This window comes from Lagenorhynchus albirostris, chromosome 20 (assembly GCF_949774975.1).
Source record: "Lagenorhynchus albirostris chromosome 20, mLagAlb1.1, whole genome shotgun sequence".
Lineage (NCBI taxonomy): Eukaryota > Metazoa > Chordata > Mammalia > Artiodactyla > Delphinidae > Lagenorhynchus > Lagenorhynchus albirostris.
The window spans coordinates 50,543,674-50,557,445 of NC_083114.1; the positions used below are offsets into that span (position 1 = coordinate 50,543,674).

At 49.9% G+C, this 13,772-nt stretch overlaps 1 protein-coding gene across 2 annotated transcripts in view; it reads left to right on the plus strand.

The window, feature by feature from the left end:
- Positions 1-13,565, plus strand: part of TIMP2 (TIMP metallopeptidase inhibitor 2) — a 51,401-nt gene extending 37,836 nt beyond the window's left edge. For both annotated transcript variants that reach the window (XM_060133100.1, XM_060133101.1), the window contains exons 3-5: positions 1,323-1,431; positions 9,162-9,286; positions 10,618-13,565. In XM_060133100.1, the coding sequence (XP_059989083.1) occupies positions 1,323-1,431; positions 9,162-9,286; positions 10,618-10,815 (432 nt within the window). In that variant the 3' untranslated portion in view covers positions 10,816-13,565. The remainder of the gene's footprint in view (positions 1-1,322; positions 1,432-9,161; positions 9,287-10,617) is intronic.
- The last annotated feature ends 207 nt before the right edge of the window (positions 13,566-13,772 follow it).

Genomic DNA, 13,772 nt, shown 5'->3' on the forward strand with positions numbered 1-13,772 from the left:
TGGCGGGGAGGTTGGGAAGACAGGACCAGTGCTGATGTTGACAATAACTAACTTGGTCTACAAGAGGGAAGAAGATTCTAGGCTCCAGCTGGAGGAACAGCGTTTCAACCTGGGTAGTAGTTGTGGCCATCCATATTTAATTTTGTTACAAAAATAAAAAATAGAACATAAATGTTACCAGAAGGTCAAAGAAATGCTTAATCATTGTGCCTATGTCATTTAAAGAGGTGACCCAGTGCCTACATCTCTATTTATGAAGCGGGAAGGACAGTTATCTCTGCTCTCACGCCTCATTGAGGGGTCGTGAAAAGGCAGGTGTTGACAGCAAGGAAGCACTTTCAGCCCTTTGGTGACAGACGTCATTGATAACCTTTCTTGGCATGAGTTGGGGTGTAGCTCTTGCAAAGCGGGTTCGTCGTGACATTGGGATGACCCTGTTCCATTTGAGTTTGCTTGTTGAAACTCTTCCCCCCAAAACCAAACAACGCTATTAATCTCGGTTTAGCCACAGCGCGAGTCCTGATGCAGTTCGTGTGGAATCGTGGAGCCCGCGTGTCTGTGATCTACAGCCGTGTTTAGGCTCCTCTGTTGTGTGGTCCTGGTGCATGCGTGCGCTCCCCTTTCCATTACCCCCACCCCCGCTCACCCGGCTTCCAGCAGCCTGCACCCCCAAAACTGGCGTGGAGGGCAGTTCTCAGTCCATACTCAGGCCACCGCCTGTCCCTGTCCCCGATGGGGCCGCAGGAGCTCCCTGGCTGTGGCTTTCTCAATTCCTGCCCAGGCACTGGAACAATGCACCCCTTCACCTGGGCAGCAGGTCTGTTCCCAAGAGGCTGTAAGAAAATCACAAGTTGAAAAGTCAAACTCCACTTGCCCAAGGAGTTACGTCCTAATTGAGAGGCGCCTCTCCACTCTGGTCCCCGTCAAGTAGCCAGTGCGTAAAATTCCTGGAAATACACGAAGTGGTGATACTCCGTGATGTGTCAGAATCACCTGGAGATACATAAGCCCCTCCCCAGGTATGCTGAGATGACCTCACAGGTGGTAGGGAGAGCAGGTGTGTTATCTGAGGTGGGTCCTTCTGGATGACAGTCTCATGCCCAGCCTGGTGACAACTGCCACACTAAGAAGTAAATCAGTGTCTCCAGGGAATCCCGTGCATTAGGAATGGTCGTCTTCTGATCTGTCTTACTGGTACATCTCCATCCCCTTTTCCATGTTGGCAGTACCACGGGTGCATGTCGGGGCGCCCCGCCGTGTTCGGGATGGGAACGTGGCCGTGCCGCCCAATTCGTTTACATTTCTCATCCTCCTCTTTCCAGATGTTCAAGGGACCTGACAAGGACATAGAGTTTATCTACACGGCCCCCTCCTCCGCAGTGTGCGGGGTCTCGCTGGACATTGGAGGAAAGAAGGAGTATCTCATTGCAGGTGTGTATGTGGATATGGGCATGGAACGTGCCTAGGGACCGTCCAGAGGTGGGGAGGCAGGGCGGCTCAAAGTGGAACAGAGCCCTGACGATACACACAGTGCTATTCAGAAGTCTCGGGGATTCCCTGCCTAATTCCCGTCAGAGAATTAGTGAATTTTCTCCTGTCCTAGACATTCCCCTTGTTAGACTAGTGGAACCAATGTGACTTGAGGGGAAGGAACAAAGTAAACCGGTATTCATAGGGAATTTGAGGTCAGGTGCACGCAAAGAGGTGAGATGCTGGAAGTGCTCAAGCCCGGACAGGAGGCGGGGAAGGAGAGTTGAAACCTCATTTTAAATCTCTTGATATTATTACGCTCTCTACTCACCTGCTGCTTTGTTCGTCGTATCCCTCTTTTTTTACTGTGATAAAATACATATAACATGAAATTGACCATTTTAGCCATTCTTAGGTGTACAGTTCAGTGGCGTGAAGCACGTTCACATTGTTGTACAACCATCGCCACCATCCATCTCCAGAACCTTCATCTTCCCAGACTGAAACTCCATGCCTGTTAAACGCCCCCCTCGCCCCAGCCCTGGCAATCTCCGTTCTGCTTTCTGTCTCGGTGAATCTGACTCCTCTAGGGACCTCATAAAAGTGGAATCCTAGAGCGTTCGCCCTTTTGTGATGGGCTGATTTCACTGAGCATAATGTTCTCAGGGGTCAGCCATGTTGCAGCAAATGTCAGAATTTCCTCCTTTTTTAAGGCTGAATAATACTCTGTTGTATGGATAGACCACATTTTGTTTATCATTGCATCTCTTTTAAAAATTATACTCTTTTATTCTTACATAAAATGATTTCCCTTTACTTCTTTCTACTGCCTCCTCTGCCCACCCACCTAGGCTTCCCCCCAGAGTCCAGAGCAGGTGTCCTCAGAATCAGCGCTATTGACATTTGAGGCCAGATCATTCTTTGTTGGGGGGCTTTTCCTATGCATGTAGGACATTTAGCTACATCCCTGGCTTCTACCCACTGATTGCTGTAACATCCTCCCCCCAGTCGTGGGGTCTCTGACATCACCAGATGTTCCCAGGGCAGGGGCAGAATCACCCCGAGTTGAGACCCCCCACCCCGGTCTAACAGAACCTCCAGTGATGCCATAAATGCTGTATGCCCGTGCTGTCCGGTATGGCCGCCACGAACCACACACGGCTGCTGAGCGCTTGAGCTGCGGCTCGTGCAACTGAGGGGCTGGGGCTTTCATTTTACTTCATTGCAGTTGATTTAAATGTAAATGTGAACGGCCGTCTGCAGCTGGTGGCCCCTATACTGGCCGGTGCTGTCTGGGTCAGCCAAGGAACCTCACTGCCCTCTTCTAGGGAAAGTAGGAGTCAGATCACAAACTTAAGAAAAAAGAAGAGACAGGACACCTCCCCTAGACCGACATCCTATTTTGTTCCCCAAATCCCAATTTAATCATAAAATGAATTCCAAATCCAAATCTCCATGATTTGGGGGATTTTCTTCCGTCCCGGTTATTCACACATTTCAACACATGTTTAGCGGGTGCCCCTAGGTGCCTAGCTCTGTGCTCGGCGTGGCAGGAGGTTCAGGAAGAGAGATCCTGGGGCCCTGCTGTCAGGAAGCCCATGTTCCCACCCGTGGGGGGACAGGAGAAGAAGTTAAAGAAAGTAAGATAAGTTTCACACGTGGGGAAATGTGATTAGTGAGTGAATGCTTAAAAGTTACAAAGAGGCAGAGACCCTAGCAGGTGCCAGGACCCAGAAGATGTAGTGTCGGGAGAAGGTACTGACCTTGGCCGTGCAAGGGCGGTGCTGCAGGGAGGGAGGTGCAGTTGGGCCAAGGAGGCTTCTGGGATCTCTCCTTGGACAAGTACCTCCCTCCCTTCCACAAAATGCTCACATCCAGCACCTGCTTCCGTGAGTTTCTTTGTCAATACCTCAAGAATTTTGTCTCTCTCCTTGGGGATAATGGGAGATTTTTTTCCTTCCCTTATAGGCCCTTCTGAACTTCCTAAATGTTTTATTTTGAGCACCTATTATTTTTTAACATCTTTATTGAGATATAATTCACACAGCATACAATTCACCCATTTAAAGTGTATAATTCAAGGGTCTGGGTGTATTTACAGAGGTGTGCAACCTTCAGCACAGTCAAAAAGAAACCCTATACCTTTTAGCTATTACCTTCCTAACTCCCACTCTCCCCTGACCCCAGCTCGCAGCAACCACTAATCTTTCTTTGTAGATTTCTTTACTCTGGACTTTCTTATGAATGGAATCATGTAACATATGGTCCTTTGTGTCTGGCTTCTTTCAGCATAATGTTTTTTAAAGTTTTTAATGTTTTGTTCATGTTGTAACACGTATCAGCACTTCACTCCTTTTTATGACTGAATAATATTCCACTGGATGGATGTACTACCCATTCAGCATTTCTCCTATCCATTCAGCATTTCACTGGGGTTGTTTCTGCCTTTTGTCTATTATGAGCAATGCTGCTCTGAACATGTGTGTGCAAGTTTTTGCCTGGACGTGTGTTTTCATTTCTCTTGGGTAGATACTTAGGAGTGGAACTGCAGGACCTACGGTGACGCTGTGTTTCACCATTTGAGGAACTGACAGACTGTTTTACAAAACAGCTGCACCATTTCACATTTGCAGTATCTACTGTTTTTACAGTAGGAAAGATCATATCAAATGGAGAGAAGCGGATGAGGACAAAAATCACAATGCAGAGAGCTGACAACCTGCCTGTGACATCACAGTAGCACAGGAAATGGCACTGGCGGAGACACACCTGGTTCAGGGACCTTATTGCCCCAGCCAATCAAAGGCTTCTGATTTTCTGTGTCCTTTTTTTGTCCTTGTCTCTAACACCCTTTAAAATGAGAGCCTCAGCCATCCTGCTGAGTCTCCACACTGCCCTCTAAGGGCTGTCTGGCCAAACTGCAGAGCTGCCGAAGCCCTTATTCAAGGAGGGAGAGCCTGCATCCTGTCGTGGGCGGCTCCTGGTGGAAAAGCGACCTCAGTGTGGGCTAGGACCTGCTTCCAGACATGCCCAGCTGAATCCTTACCCACGCTGAGGCTCTGTCTTAAAGGCCTCTACATCAGGCTTCACCAGCTCCCTGTTAATAGAAATAGGAGTGCCCTTTTCCTGGCACTGACGTTCTCCAAATGCTTTCCATGTGGGTTCCATTTAATCCTCACTACCCCCTATTATCCCCATTTTACAGATGAGGAAAACTGAGGAGTAGAGGCTGGAGCCGTGTTCCCAGGTCCCGTGGTGTGTGCCTGAACCCACTTTCACTTTCAAGCCGATTGTTAAACTTCGGTTGATGTCATGGTGGCAGCTTGAAATTGGCCAGAGGGGGAGTATTTACACCACAGAATTAGGGCAAACGCTACACACCAGAGCTTTTCCTCCCAGGAGAGCTGCTGGTCAGGCGTTTCTCAGCACACGCCTGACAGCGTCACAGTGCCGGGGAGTGGTGCAATGGTGCAGCCGGAATTTAGACCCTGGTCCGCCTGACCCCTGGGTCCGTTACACTCTGCTTCTTCCATCATTGGTCCAGGTTTAGAAGTCTCTCTGCCCCAACGCCTAACCCAGCAGTCCTCCACATGCACTGCTTCTTGGAATTCCACAGGGAGTTTGCAAAAATCCTGATGCCCAGGCGACACCCCAGACCAATTCAAGCAGAATCTCCAGGGGTGGGGCCCCGGCATCGCATTTGTAAAGCTCCCTAGGAGAGTCCAGTGTGCAGCCAGGACTGAGAACCTGCCCTCCTCTGGGTCAAGGCAGACCTTTTGTTCCAGAGGTGCCAAATAGCTAGTCTGCACACGCTCAGGAGAGCTGAGCCCCAGCAGCCGTGGTTGGTCACCTCCCTCGAGGTCAGTAGCCTCTGGACATTATTTCATCTCCTGGGGCCCTTCTCAGTCAGTCAGACCTGCCTCTTGCCCCGAGATTCTGAGGAGCGGGGCACCACCCTTTATTCCACGAGATGGGTGGTCCAGACCATGGGGCCCTTTGGCCGGATCCTGGGGCAGGATGGGGAGATGGCTTATGTCCAGCAGTCAGGAGCCCCAGCAGTGTCTCCGTGGAGCGTGGGGCTTGGGTCCTGCCCCGTTCCGTTTACTCCGAGAGTGCAAGGAAACCGCAGGGCTGCTTAGCAGGTGGGTCCAGGACAAGAGTGGAGGTCCACGTGGTGGCCGCGTGGTGATTGTTTTCCTGGTGGTTGCTTTTCTTTCTTTTGGGGGACGTGGAGGGAAAATCAGTTGTGCTCAGACCCTTTTCTGAAAGGGAAGGACTTCATGTCCAAAGGGAGCATCATGAGTCAAATGCAGAAAGGCTCACAATTTCAAGTCACTCGTGATAACATTGATATTTTTCCCACGTGGAAGCTCAGCCGTTCATATGTGCTATTTAACATGTAACATGTATGTGACCTGTGCTGCTCCTACCACAGGCCCTTTCAATTGTCCCCAGGCTGAATGAGAAGACAGTTATACAAGTAATTGCCACACACATTTCAGAAGCTTGCTACACATGAAACCATCCAAATTGTAGCTCCACTTATAATCAAAATTAAAAACACTTGAAGAGGAATTCATGTGGTGACTGTGTGCCTATCATCTTGACTACCTCACATTTAGTATTGGAAGCAAGCAAGTGACATGGGACACATTTTAGTTCCCTAACTGGCCATGGAACATAAGATTAATAAAAGGCACTTCCACTGGCGGCTGACTCACCCCATTACAGAGGGACCTCTCTAATCTGACTTCCTTCCCTGGCTCAGCGAGACAGCTCTGGAACAAATCTGTTTAATTTCTAAAGAACAGACTCTAGATCTTGTTTTCCTGGAGTCGGAATGGGCTAACCAAGAATCACAGGGCACAGTAAACCACTCAGCCAGCGCTGGCTGCAGCCCCAGGAGTGACCACATAGCCTGGGGCAGCCCACCTCCTCCTGGGCTGATGACTCAACTTCACATGTTGAGTTGGCTCCGTGAGACGCTTGTGTTCAGGAACTGTTATGGAATCGGCCCTGTAATTTTCTTCTACAGTCCTCTCCTCCGGAAGGAAAAATAAACATACAACCCTCAGTTACAAATTTTAATTAATTCCTGTTTTTCTGTAGCCAAGAAAGACTTTGCTTTTTTTCCAAGGCAGACAGATGCTCACGTGCCCAACCAAGTCTTAATTCCCTCTACTGAAAGGGGTCGCCTTTTAACATTCTGAGATGCTACACCGTTTACACGTGACAGTTAAAGCTTATGTGAGCCCAGTAACTGGGACCAATGAAACTATACAATTTCCATTTCATCTCTATGCCCTCTGTGGAAGTTTGAATTGGTGGTGAAAAGATTAAAGAGGAAGACAGCAAGAAAAAGGTAATGAAGCACATTGTTAGAACAGATACCCACGCCATCGTCAGCAGACTTTTATTGAGCCATTACTATGTGCAAGGAACTATGGATAAAAAAGGATTAAGACACAACCCTTACCCTTCGTGTTTATGAGCTGGTTAAGGAACAAGATACGTAAGAAAGGCAAAGAACGATGTGAAGTGGGATATTGGTGCCCGTCACCTGACACAGTGGAAGTTGCTCCGGAAGTCTGGAGGGAGAGACCAGACTGAGAACTCAGCCTGCCTCTGATGAATGACCAGCCTGGGCAAGGTAGTAAATGCCAGAAGAAACCAGGCTGTGGGAAGGAGTTACTTGCCATCTGTCCATTTTGCTCCTCATCTTTTCTGAACTCATAGAAAGTAGCTACAGGCCTAGAAAAAAAAATAGCTATTTTTGAAGTTTAAGGCCACCCAGACGTATATTTTTTTAGTTATTAGGATCAGAATGAATGCTGCAGCAGTCATTCTGCTCCTTGATACGTTTCTTTACCTGGAATGTCATACAACTCTAAACAGATACAAAGAAAAATAGAGCTCCTGAAGGTAAGAGGCGTGTTTAAAGAAGAGGTAAGAGCATGAGAATTCATACCTGGGGACTGCTTCCTGCCACCTGCCCAGCAAAGGATGGGCAGGTGGCAAAGGATGTCACTGGTGCCGCTCGCAGCCTCAGGCAGCCCATCTCATCTTTCCCCTGGCAATAGATTTCTGTTTCACTTCCTCCCGACAGGGCGCGGTTGACGACAAGCTGCATCAGTGCTTCGCTGAGCTATGTTTCTATTAGCAGATTGTCCGTGGCCAGGGCTATGCCTGAGATCATTAAGTCGGATGCACTGCAGCTTTGTCAAGCCAAGGTGCTCAGGGTGCAGCCCGGGGCTCCTCTCTGCCTCTGAGGGGATCGCGTGTCGCTCTCTGCCAGGCTCTGGTGTCATCACTGGGTATCTGTGCCTCTTGACAAGGTGCCATTGTAGCAGGAGGGACAAGATTTTAGACGACCTCCCTGGCCCTCGTTAGGTTCTGTCAGTCACCAGAATACACTGGCTCGTCTTTTTCTCCTGCTCAGCTAATGCCCGGGCTGTCACCAATGAGAACTCTTCACAAAAGGAGGAAGAGGGCTGAGTCAGGAGCCTAAGGTACCACAGCGTCTCATCATCCCCAATAAAAGGAATTCAGGGCAGATTTCTGATTTTATAAAATTCTATTTTTACCGTTCATAAGGGAACAACCCAGAATTACAAGTTCAACATCAAATGGAGGAAATGCTTAGGAATAAATATTTGGTGGAAAGAAACCAGGAAACAATACAATCTACGTACAACATGATCTTGTGTGTGTGAATACGTGTGCATAAAAGAATATTGGAAAGAAATGCATCAAAATTTAGCTCTAGGTAATGAAAAGAGAGAAGTTTTTAAAAATTATTTCCTACTGGACTTCCCTGGTGGCGCAATGGTTAAGAATCCACCTGCCAGTGCAGGGGACACGGGTTCGAGCCCTGGTCCGGGAAGATCCCACATGCCGTGGAGCAACTAAGCCCGCATGCCACAACTACAGAGCCTGCGCTCTAGAGCCCGTGAGACACAACTACTGAGCCTGCGTGCTGCAACTACTGAAGCCTGTGTGCCTAGAGCCTGTGCTCTGCAACAAGAGAAGCCACCACAACGAGGAGCCTGCGCACCACAGTGAAGAAAGCCCGTGCACAGCAACGAAGACCCAACACAGCCATAAATAAATAAATAAATTTTTTAAAAAAATTATTTCCTACCTTTTCTAAGTTTTCTACAGTGAGCTTGCATTCTCTTTATACTCAGAATAAATATTCCACAGTGTATGAGTGTGCTCGGGTTGCTATAACAAAAACCACAGACTGGTTAAACAACAGAAATTTATTTTCTCACAATTCTGGAGTCTGGAAGTCCAAGATCAAGATGTTGGCAGGGTTGGTTTCTTCTGAGGCCTCTCTCTGTGGCTTGTGGATGGCCACTTTTCTCCCTGTGTCCCCACATGGTCGTCCCTCTTTGTCTGTCTGTGTCTAATCTCTTCCTCTTATAAGGGCACCAGTCCTATTGGATTAGGATTCACCCTAACGACCTCATTTTAATCAATTCTTGAAAGGCCTTCTTTCCTAATTCAGTCACATCCTGACGTGCTAGGGGTAAGGGCTTCAACATCTGAATTTCGGAGGGGACACAACTGAGCCCACAGCACACGGTACTGTCAGAACTGACCCTCCCTATGCCCAAGCCACATCCAAATGCAGGAGGAGGATGAGAACCCAGGACTCCTCCTGAGCTTGGTGACCCCTGTCTACTCAGGAAAGGCCGAGGGGAACGGCAAGATGCACATCACCCTCTGCGACTTCATCGTGCCCTGGGACACCCTGAGCACCACCCAGAAGAAGAGCCTGAACCACAGGTACCAGATGGGCTGTGAGTGCAAGGTAAGCCGCCACTACCTCCTCCCACGCTCCGCCTCACCACCACCTCCTCCAGGTGGGTGGACTGCTGGGATTTGATCCCTGGCTTTCCTGGGCCTCTCAGTCCTTGGGGTCCCAACTTAGGCCAGGGCTCTGGGGAGGTGTGGCCTACCCACAAGTGAGGATGTCCAGCCAGGGACATTTGGGAGGTGAGGGGAATCTGACCATGTGGCCTGTGGCTTCTAGGAAGGAAGCCTTCTAGGAGGAGGAGTTTCGTGGGGAGAACATGGTCCTAGGAGTATCTTTCTACAAATGTACAAGGGCAGAGAATTGTGTGCCTTGTGAAAGAGTGTCCCAGGTGCTATGCTCTTGCCAACATACCAGCCATTTCCATGCGTGGGTCCGTGTAAATGTGGGGTCTGTGTGCTGAAGCCCCAGCCCCTCTTCTTAAAAGCGGCCCAGAGGTTGCACCAAACACAGTTACAGCGGCGCTAATGCTTAGAAGCAGCCGTAGAAGGTGAGATCTCCTCCACGGCCCGCGGGCTCCCATCCTGTTGTCTGCTAACACATCAGCACTGCCCCTCCCCCAGCCCCAGCACAGGATGCGAGTCTGGGTCCCGAAGATGCTGGCCCAGCGCAGCCCTGTGTGAGGCTGCGGGGATTGGCCTCTGCCGGTTGGCGCTGCTTGTGCCGCCCTCCTGCCCATCCTGGTAGATGGGCCCTCCTGTCCTTAGCTCGTTCAGAACGTGAATTCCGACCTACAGCTACACGTAGGTCCAGCGAACTCCTCTGTGCCCAACATGAAGTTAAGAAGCGAGTTCCTCGTTTTTCCTTGCTTGGCCTGAAGGTGTTCACCTTCCTGTGAACTCAGGTTCTTTTGCCAAAATGCTGCTTGCCGATCCCCTCTAAACCCATGGGTGCTTGGGAGCAAGACAACGTCCTTTTAATTTGATTTGAACCTATCCAGTAGATTCAAGACCCTTTATTGTTATTATTGTTATACTCCCAGGAGGGCAGGGCTGAGCTGAAGCCAGTTTGTTATGCTCAGAGAAGGTAGACCAGATGGCCCAAAGTGGAGGAGCATTCACAGTTGCTGGGGGTGCAGAGACTGTGTACTGTCCCGCCTTGGGCAGGCTGCCTACTACCATTTGGAGAGTATGGGGCTCAGGAAAGGCTACTGATGGAGCGGGCTGGACTCCAGTCCCAGCTCCCTCCCTTCCTGGTGCACTCACTTGGTCATTCATTCTGCAAACTGCCCTTGAGCACCTTCGCCAGGTGCATTGCCAGGTTCTGGAGGTGCCCCCGTGAGTGGCCTTGGTCCCTGACTGAATCCACCTCTGCGTCCCCCTTCCTAGATCACGCGCTGCCCCATGATCCCGTGCTACATCTCCTCTCCGGATGAGTGCCTCTGGATGGACTGGGTCACGGAGAAGAGCATCAACGGGCACCAGGCCAAGTTTTTCGCCTGCATCAAGAGAAGCGACGGCTCCTGTGCGTGGTACCGTGGAGCGGCACCCCCCAAGCAGGAGTTTCTGGACATCGAGGACCCGTAAGCAGGCCACCAGCACCCCTGTGGCCAATTGAAAGCCTCCAAGAGTTCAGACTGGTCCAGCTCCGACATCCCTTCCTGGAAACAGCATGAATAAAACAGTCATCCAAGTGGGTCTAAATTAGTGTGATTCTCCTCCCCACCCCCGTTTTCCTTTTCAACATCGTTGTGGGTCTGGAGGCAGAGGTGGGTCCCATACCCCACCCGCCAGCCTGGACACTGCGCAACTCGGTCTCCCATCCTTGAGCGCGGGCAGGGGCAGGACGCTCGGGCTGCCCTCCCATGCCCAGCCTTGGCACTGTCACAAACGCTGAGCAGGCAGCGACTTAAGGGTCCCCTAGCCTGATCAGGGCAGAGCCTGGAAGTGTGCATTTTGCAGAAACTTTTGAGGGTCGTTGCCAGACTGTGTAGCAGGCCTACCAGGTCCCTTCCCTCTTGGGGGGCGTGTCCCTCAGTTCCTGCAGCTTTCCACCTCTGGCCCTGGGGTGGCAGCCCCTGCCCCTTGTAAGTGCCCTGTACCCCCGCAGACTCCCCCATGCCCACCACGGACTCCCAGTACCTGTGACTTCTGTGTGTCTGGGAGCAGCCCTGGACCGGTGGCTTGCTCTTAATGGAGCCCCAGTTAATTGTATTAATCTGCAGAATTCCATCGGGAGCCTCCCTCCCAGACCTTGTAGCGATGCAGGGACAAGGAGCTTCAGCTCCAGCCAAGTCCTTTGATTCCCATCCCTGGCCCCCAACACACACCCCAGCCCTTGGCGGAACCTGCCACGTTCTGCCCTGGGGCAGACATTTGCGGGGGCGGGGCTTGGCTGCCCTTGTAGTTCCTTACTGAGCTGCTGAGGCCCCTTGCTCCCTCTTTCTCTTTCTGGCCTCCGGCATCTAGGTGGAGGGGCGCGAATTTGCTTGGCGAGGGGTTGTGTGTGGCTGGTGGCATGAGCTGGCTGTGCCGTCTGCACATCCTGAGGACATCAAAAGCTGGGTCCCGCTCTGTCCCCCAACACGCCTCAGAGGCCCCCAAGCAGGTGCCAGAGGTTTAGAGTATGACCTCCCTCAAAGACTGACTGTCACTGTGCCATGCGGGGGTTCCCGAGAGTGAAGTTAACGCAGCGTAGAATGAAGTCCTCCCCAGGGAAGGACGGATTTGGGAGGGAGGTGGCGTCAGTAGAATTCTCATTGCTTTCTGGGCCTCCAGGACTCTGTGGCCAGCTTTAAGAGACATTCTTCTAAAGATGAATTTTTAGAGAATATGTGAACCCAAATTACAAGTGTACCCACCTCTGCTTATATTTCTTGTATTACGAAGATCTCTCGGTTAAGAAAGTTCATAGGGAACTAGGGAACCTATCTGTTCCCTAAAGGTGGTTTCCTGATGCCAGTAAACTGGGAGTTAGCAGAGGCAGAAATTTCTCAGCAACAGTAAAGATAATCTCCTTTTTCTTCCCACTTGTGTTCTAAAGATAAACTGTTCTGAGTTTATCATGCACGCTATATGCAAACACACACAGTGAAACTGAAGTCTGTCAGCCTGGGAGTGGTCCTTCTGCAGAATTCTTCCAAAGTCATCTTCTAAGCCTGCTCTATTCTGCGGTGACCCCAAAGCACCTGTAAGACTCCTGACCTCCCCCACCAGTGGCATGCAGCCCCCATGCCTACCCGGGACCTGGTCAGCACAGATTTTGATGACTCCCTTTCTAGGGCAGACTAGGGGACTCTCCAGGAATCCGGCCCGCTCCAAGGGCGTCTTCATGCTGTACAGTGATAGAAAGTTTGTAAGATGTCATAATGGACCAGTCCTTGTGATTTCAGTATATACGAGAACACCAGACCCTCCAATGAGTATAACACCCCACCCCCGTCTGCTTCCTGTACGGTGTTATCATATGTAACATTTACTCCTGTTTCTGCTGATTTTTTTAAATGTGTTGGTTTGTTTCTGACATCAGTTGTAATCATTCCTGTGCTGTATTTTTTATTACCCTTGGTAGGGGTTAGACTCGCACCTTTTTTTTTCAAAGGTTTCTGCATCGTGGGAGCAGTGGACCCAGAGTGGAAATGGCGCGGTAGCTAGCCTATGATGGTGATTCCTTCAGACCTTTTCTTCAGTTCCTTGAGTATCGTTGATTTTCCGTCTCCCATCTTTTGTTCTCCAGTTCCAATTATTACGAGGCAAAGAATCCTTGAGTAGGTTGGTTCTAAAAGATGGCCTTTATATTCAGTCTACGCACATCCGTCTTGTAGCCGTGCTGAGCAGAAAAAAAAAAGTCAAGATGAAGTACCTGGTGGTGGCCGAGAGAAGCCACTCAGATACCCTCAAGGGTAAATAGTTGCCGTATATATATAGTTTAAGAAGGCTGCATTCAGCATTGTTTAATTTATATGTTATGTTCTAAGCACTGCTCTTTCCTCCCTCTATACTTCTGCAAGCAACTCAAAATATTTAAAATAAAGTTTACATTGTAGTTATTTCCAAATCTTGGCTTGATAAGTATTAAGAAATATCGGACTTGCCGCCGTAATTTAAAGCTTTGTTGATCTTGTTCGTTTTTGTTTGGATTTTTTTGTTTGTTTTTTTTTTTTTTACTTTTGGGGCAATGTGATTTTGCTGGAATATGAAGTCTGAGACCTTCCTGTGCTGGGAACACGTGAGAGTTGTTGAAAGTCGACAAGCAGACAGCGCATGTCTCCGATGCCTTGTGTCATTCTCGAGTGACCGCTCGGGTCCGTGGACAATAAACAGTATTATCAACGAGAGCGCTGGCTATCTCTGTGTGATCGTGTCCGACACTCCGAGCTGCCGCTTTCTAGATTAGGAACACGGGAGGGTGCGGGTTGGTTTATCCCCTGAGAAGCAGGCCTGGGCACTTAGAGGCCTAGGTGGGATGTGGCAGAGAGTGGGGCAGACGACGGGGAATATGGTTTCTCAAACTGGCCAAGAGGCAGGACGGGGCCCCTTCATTC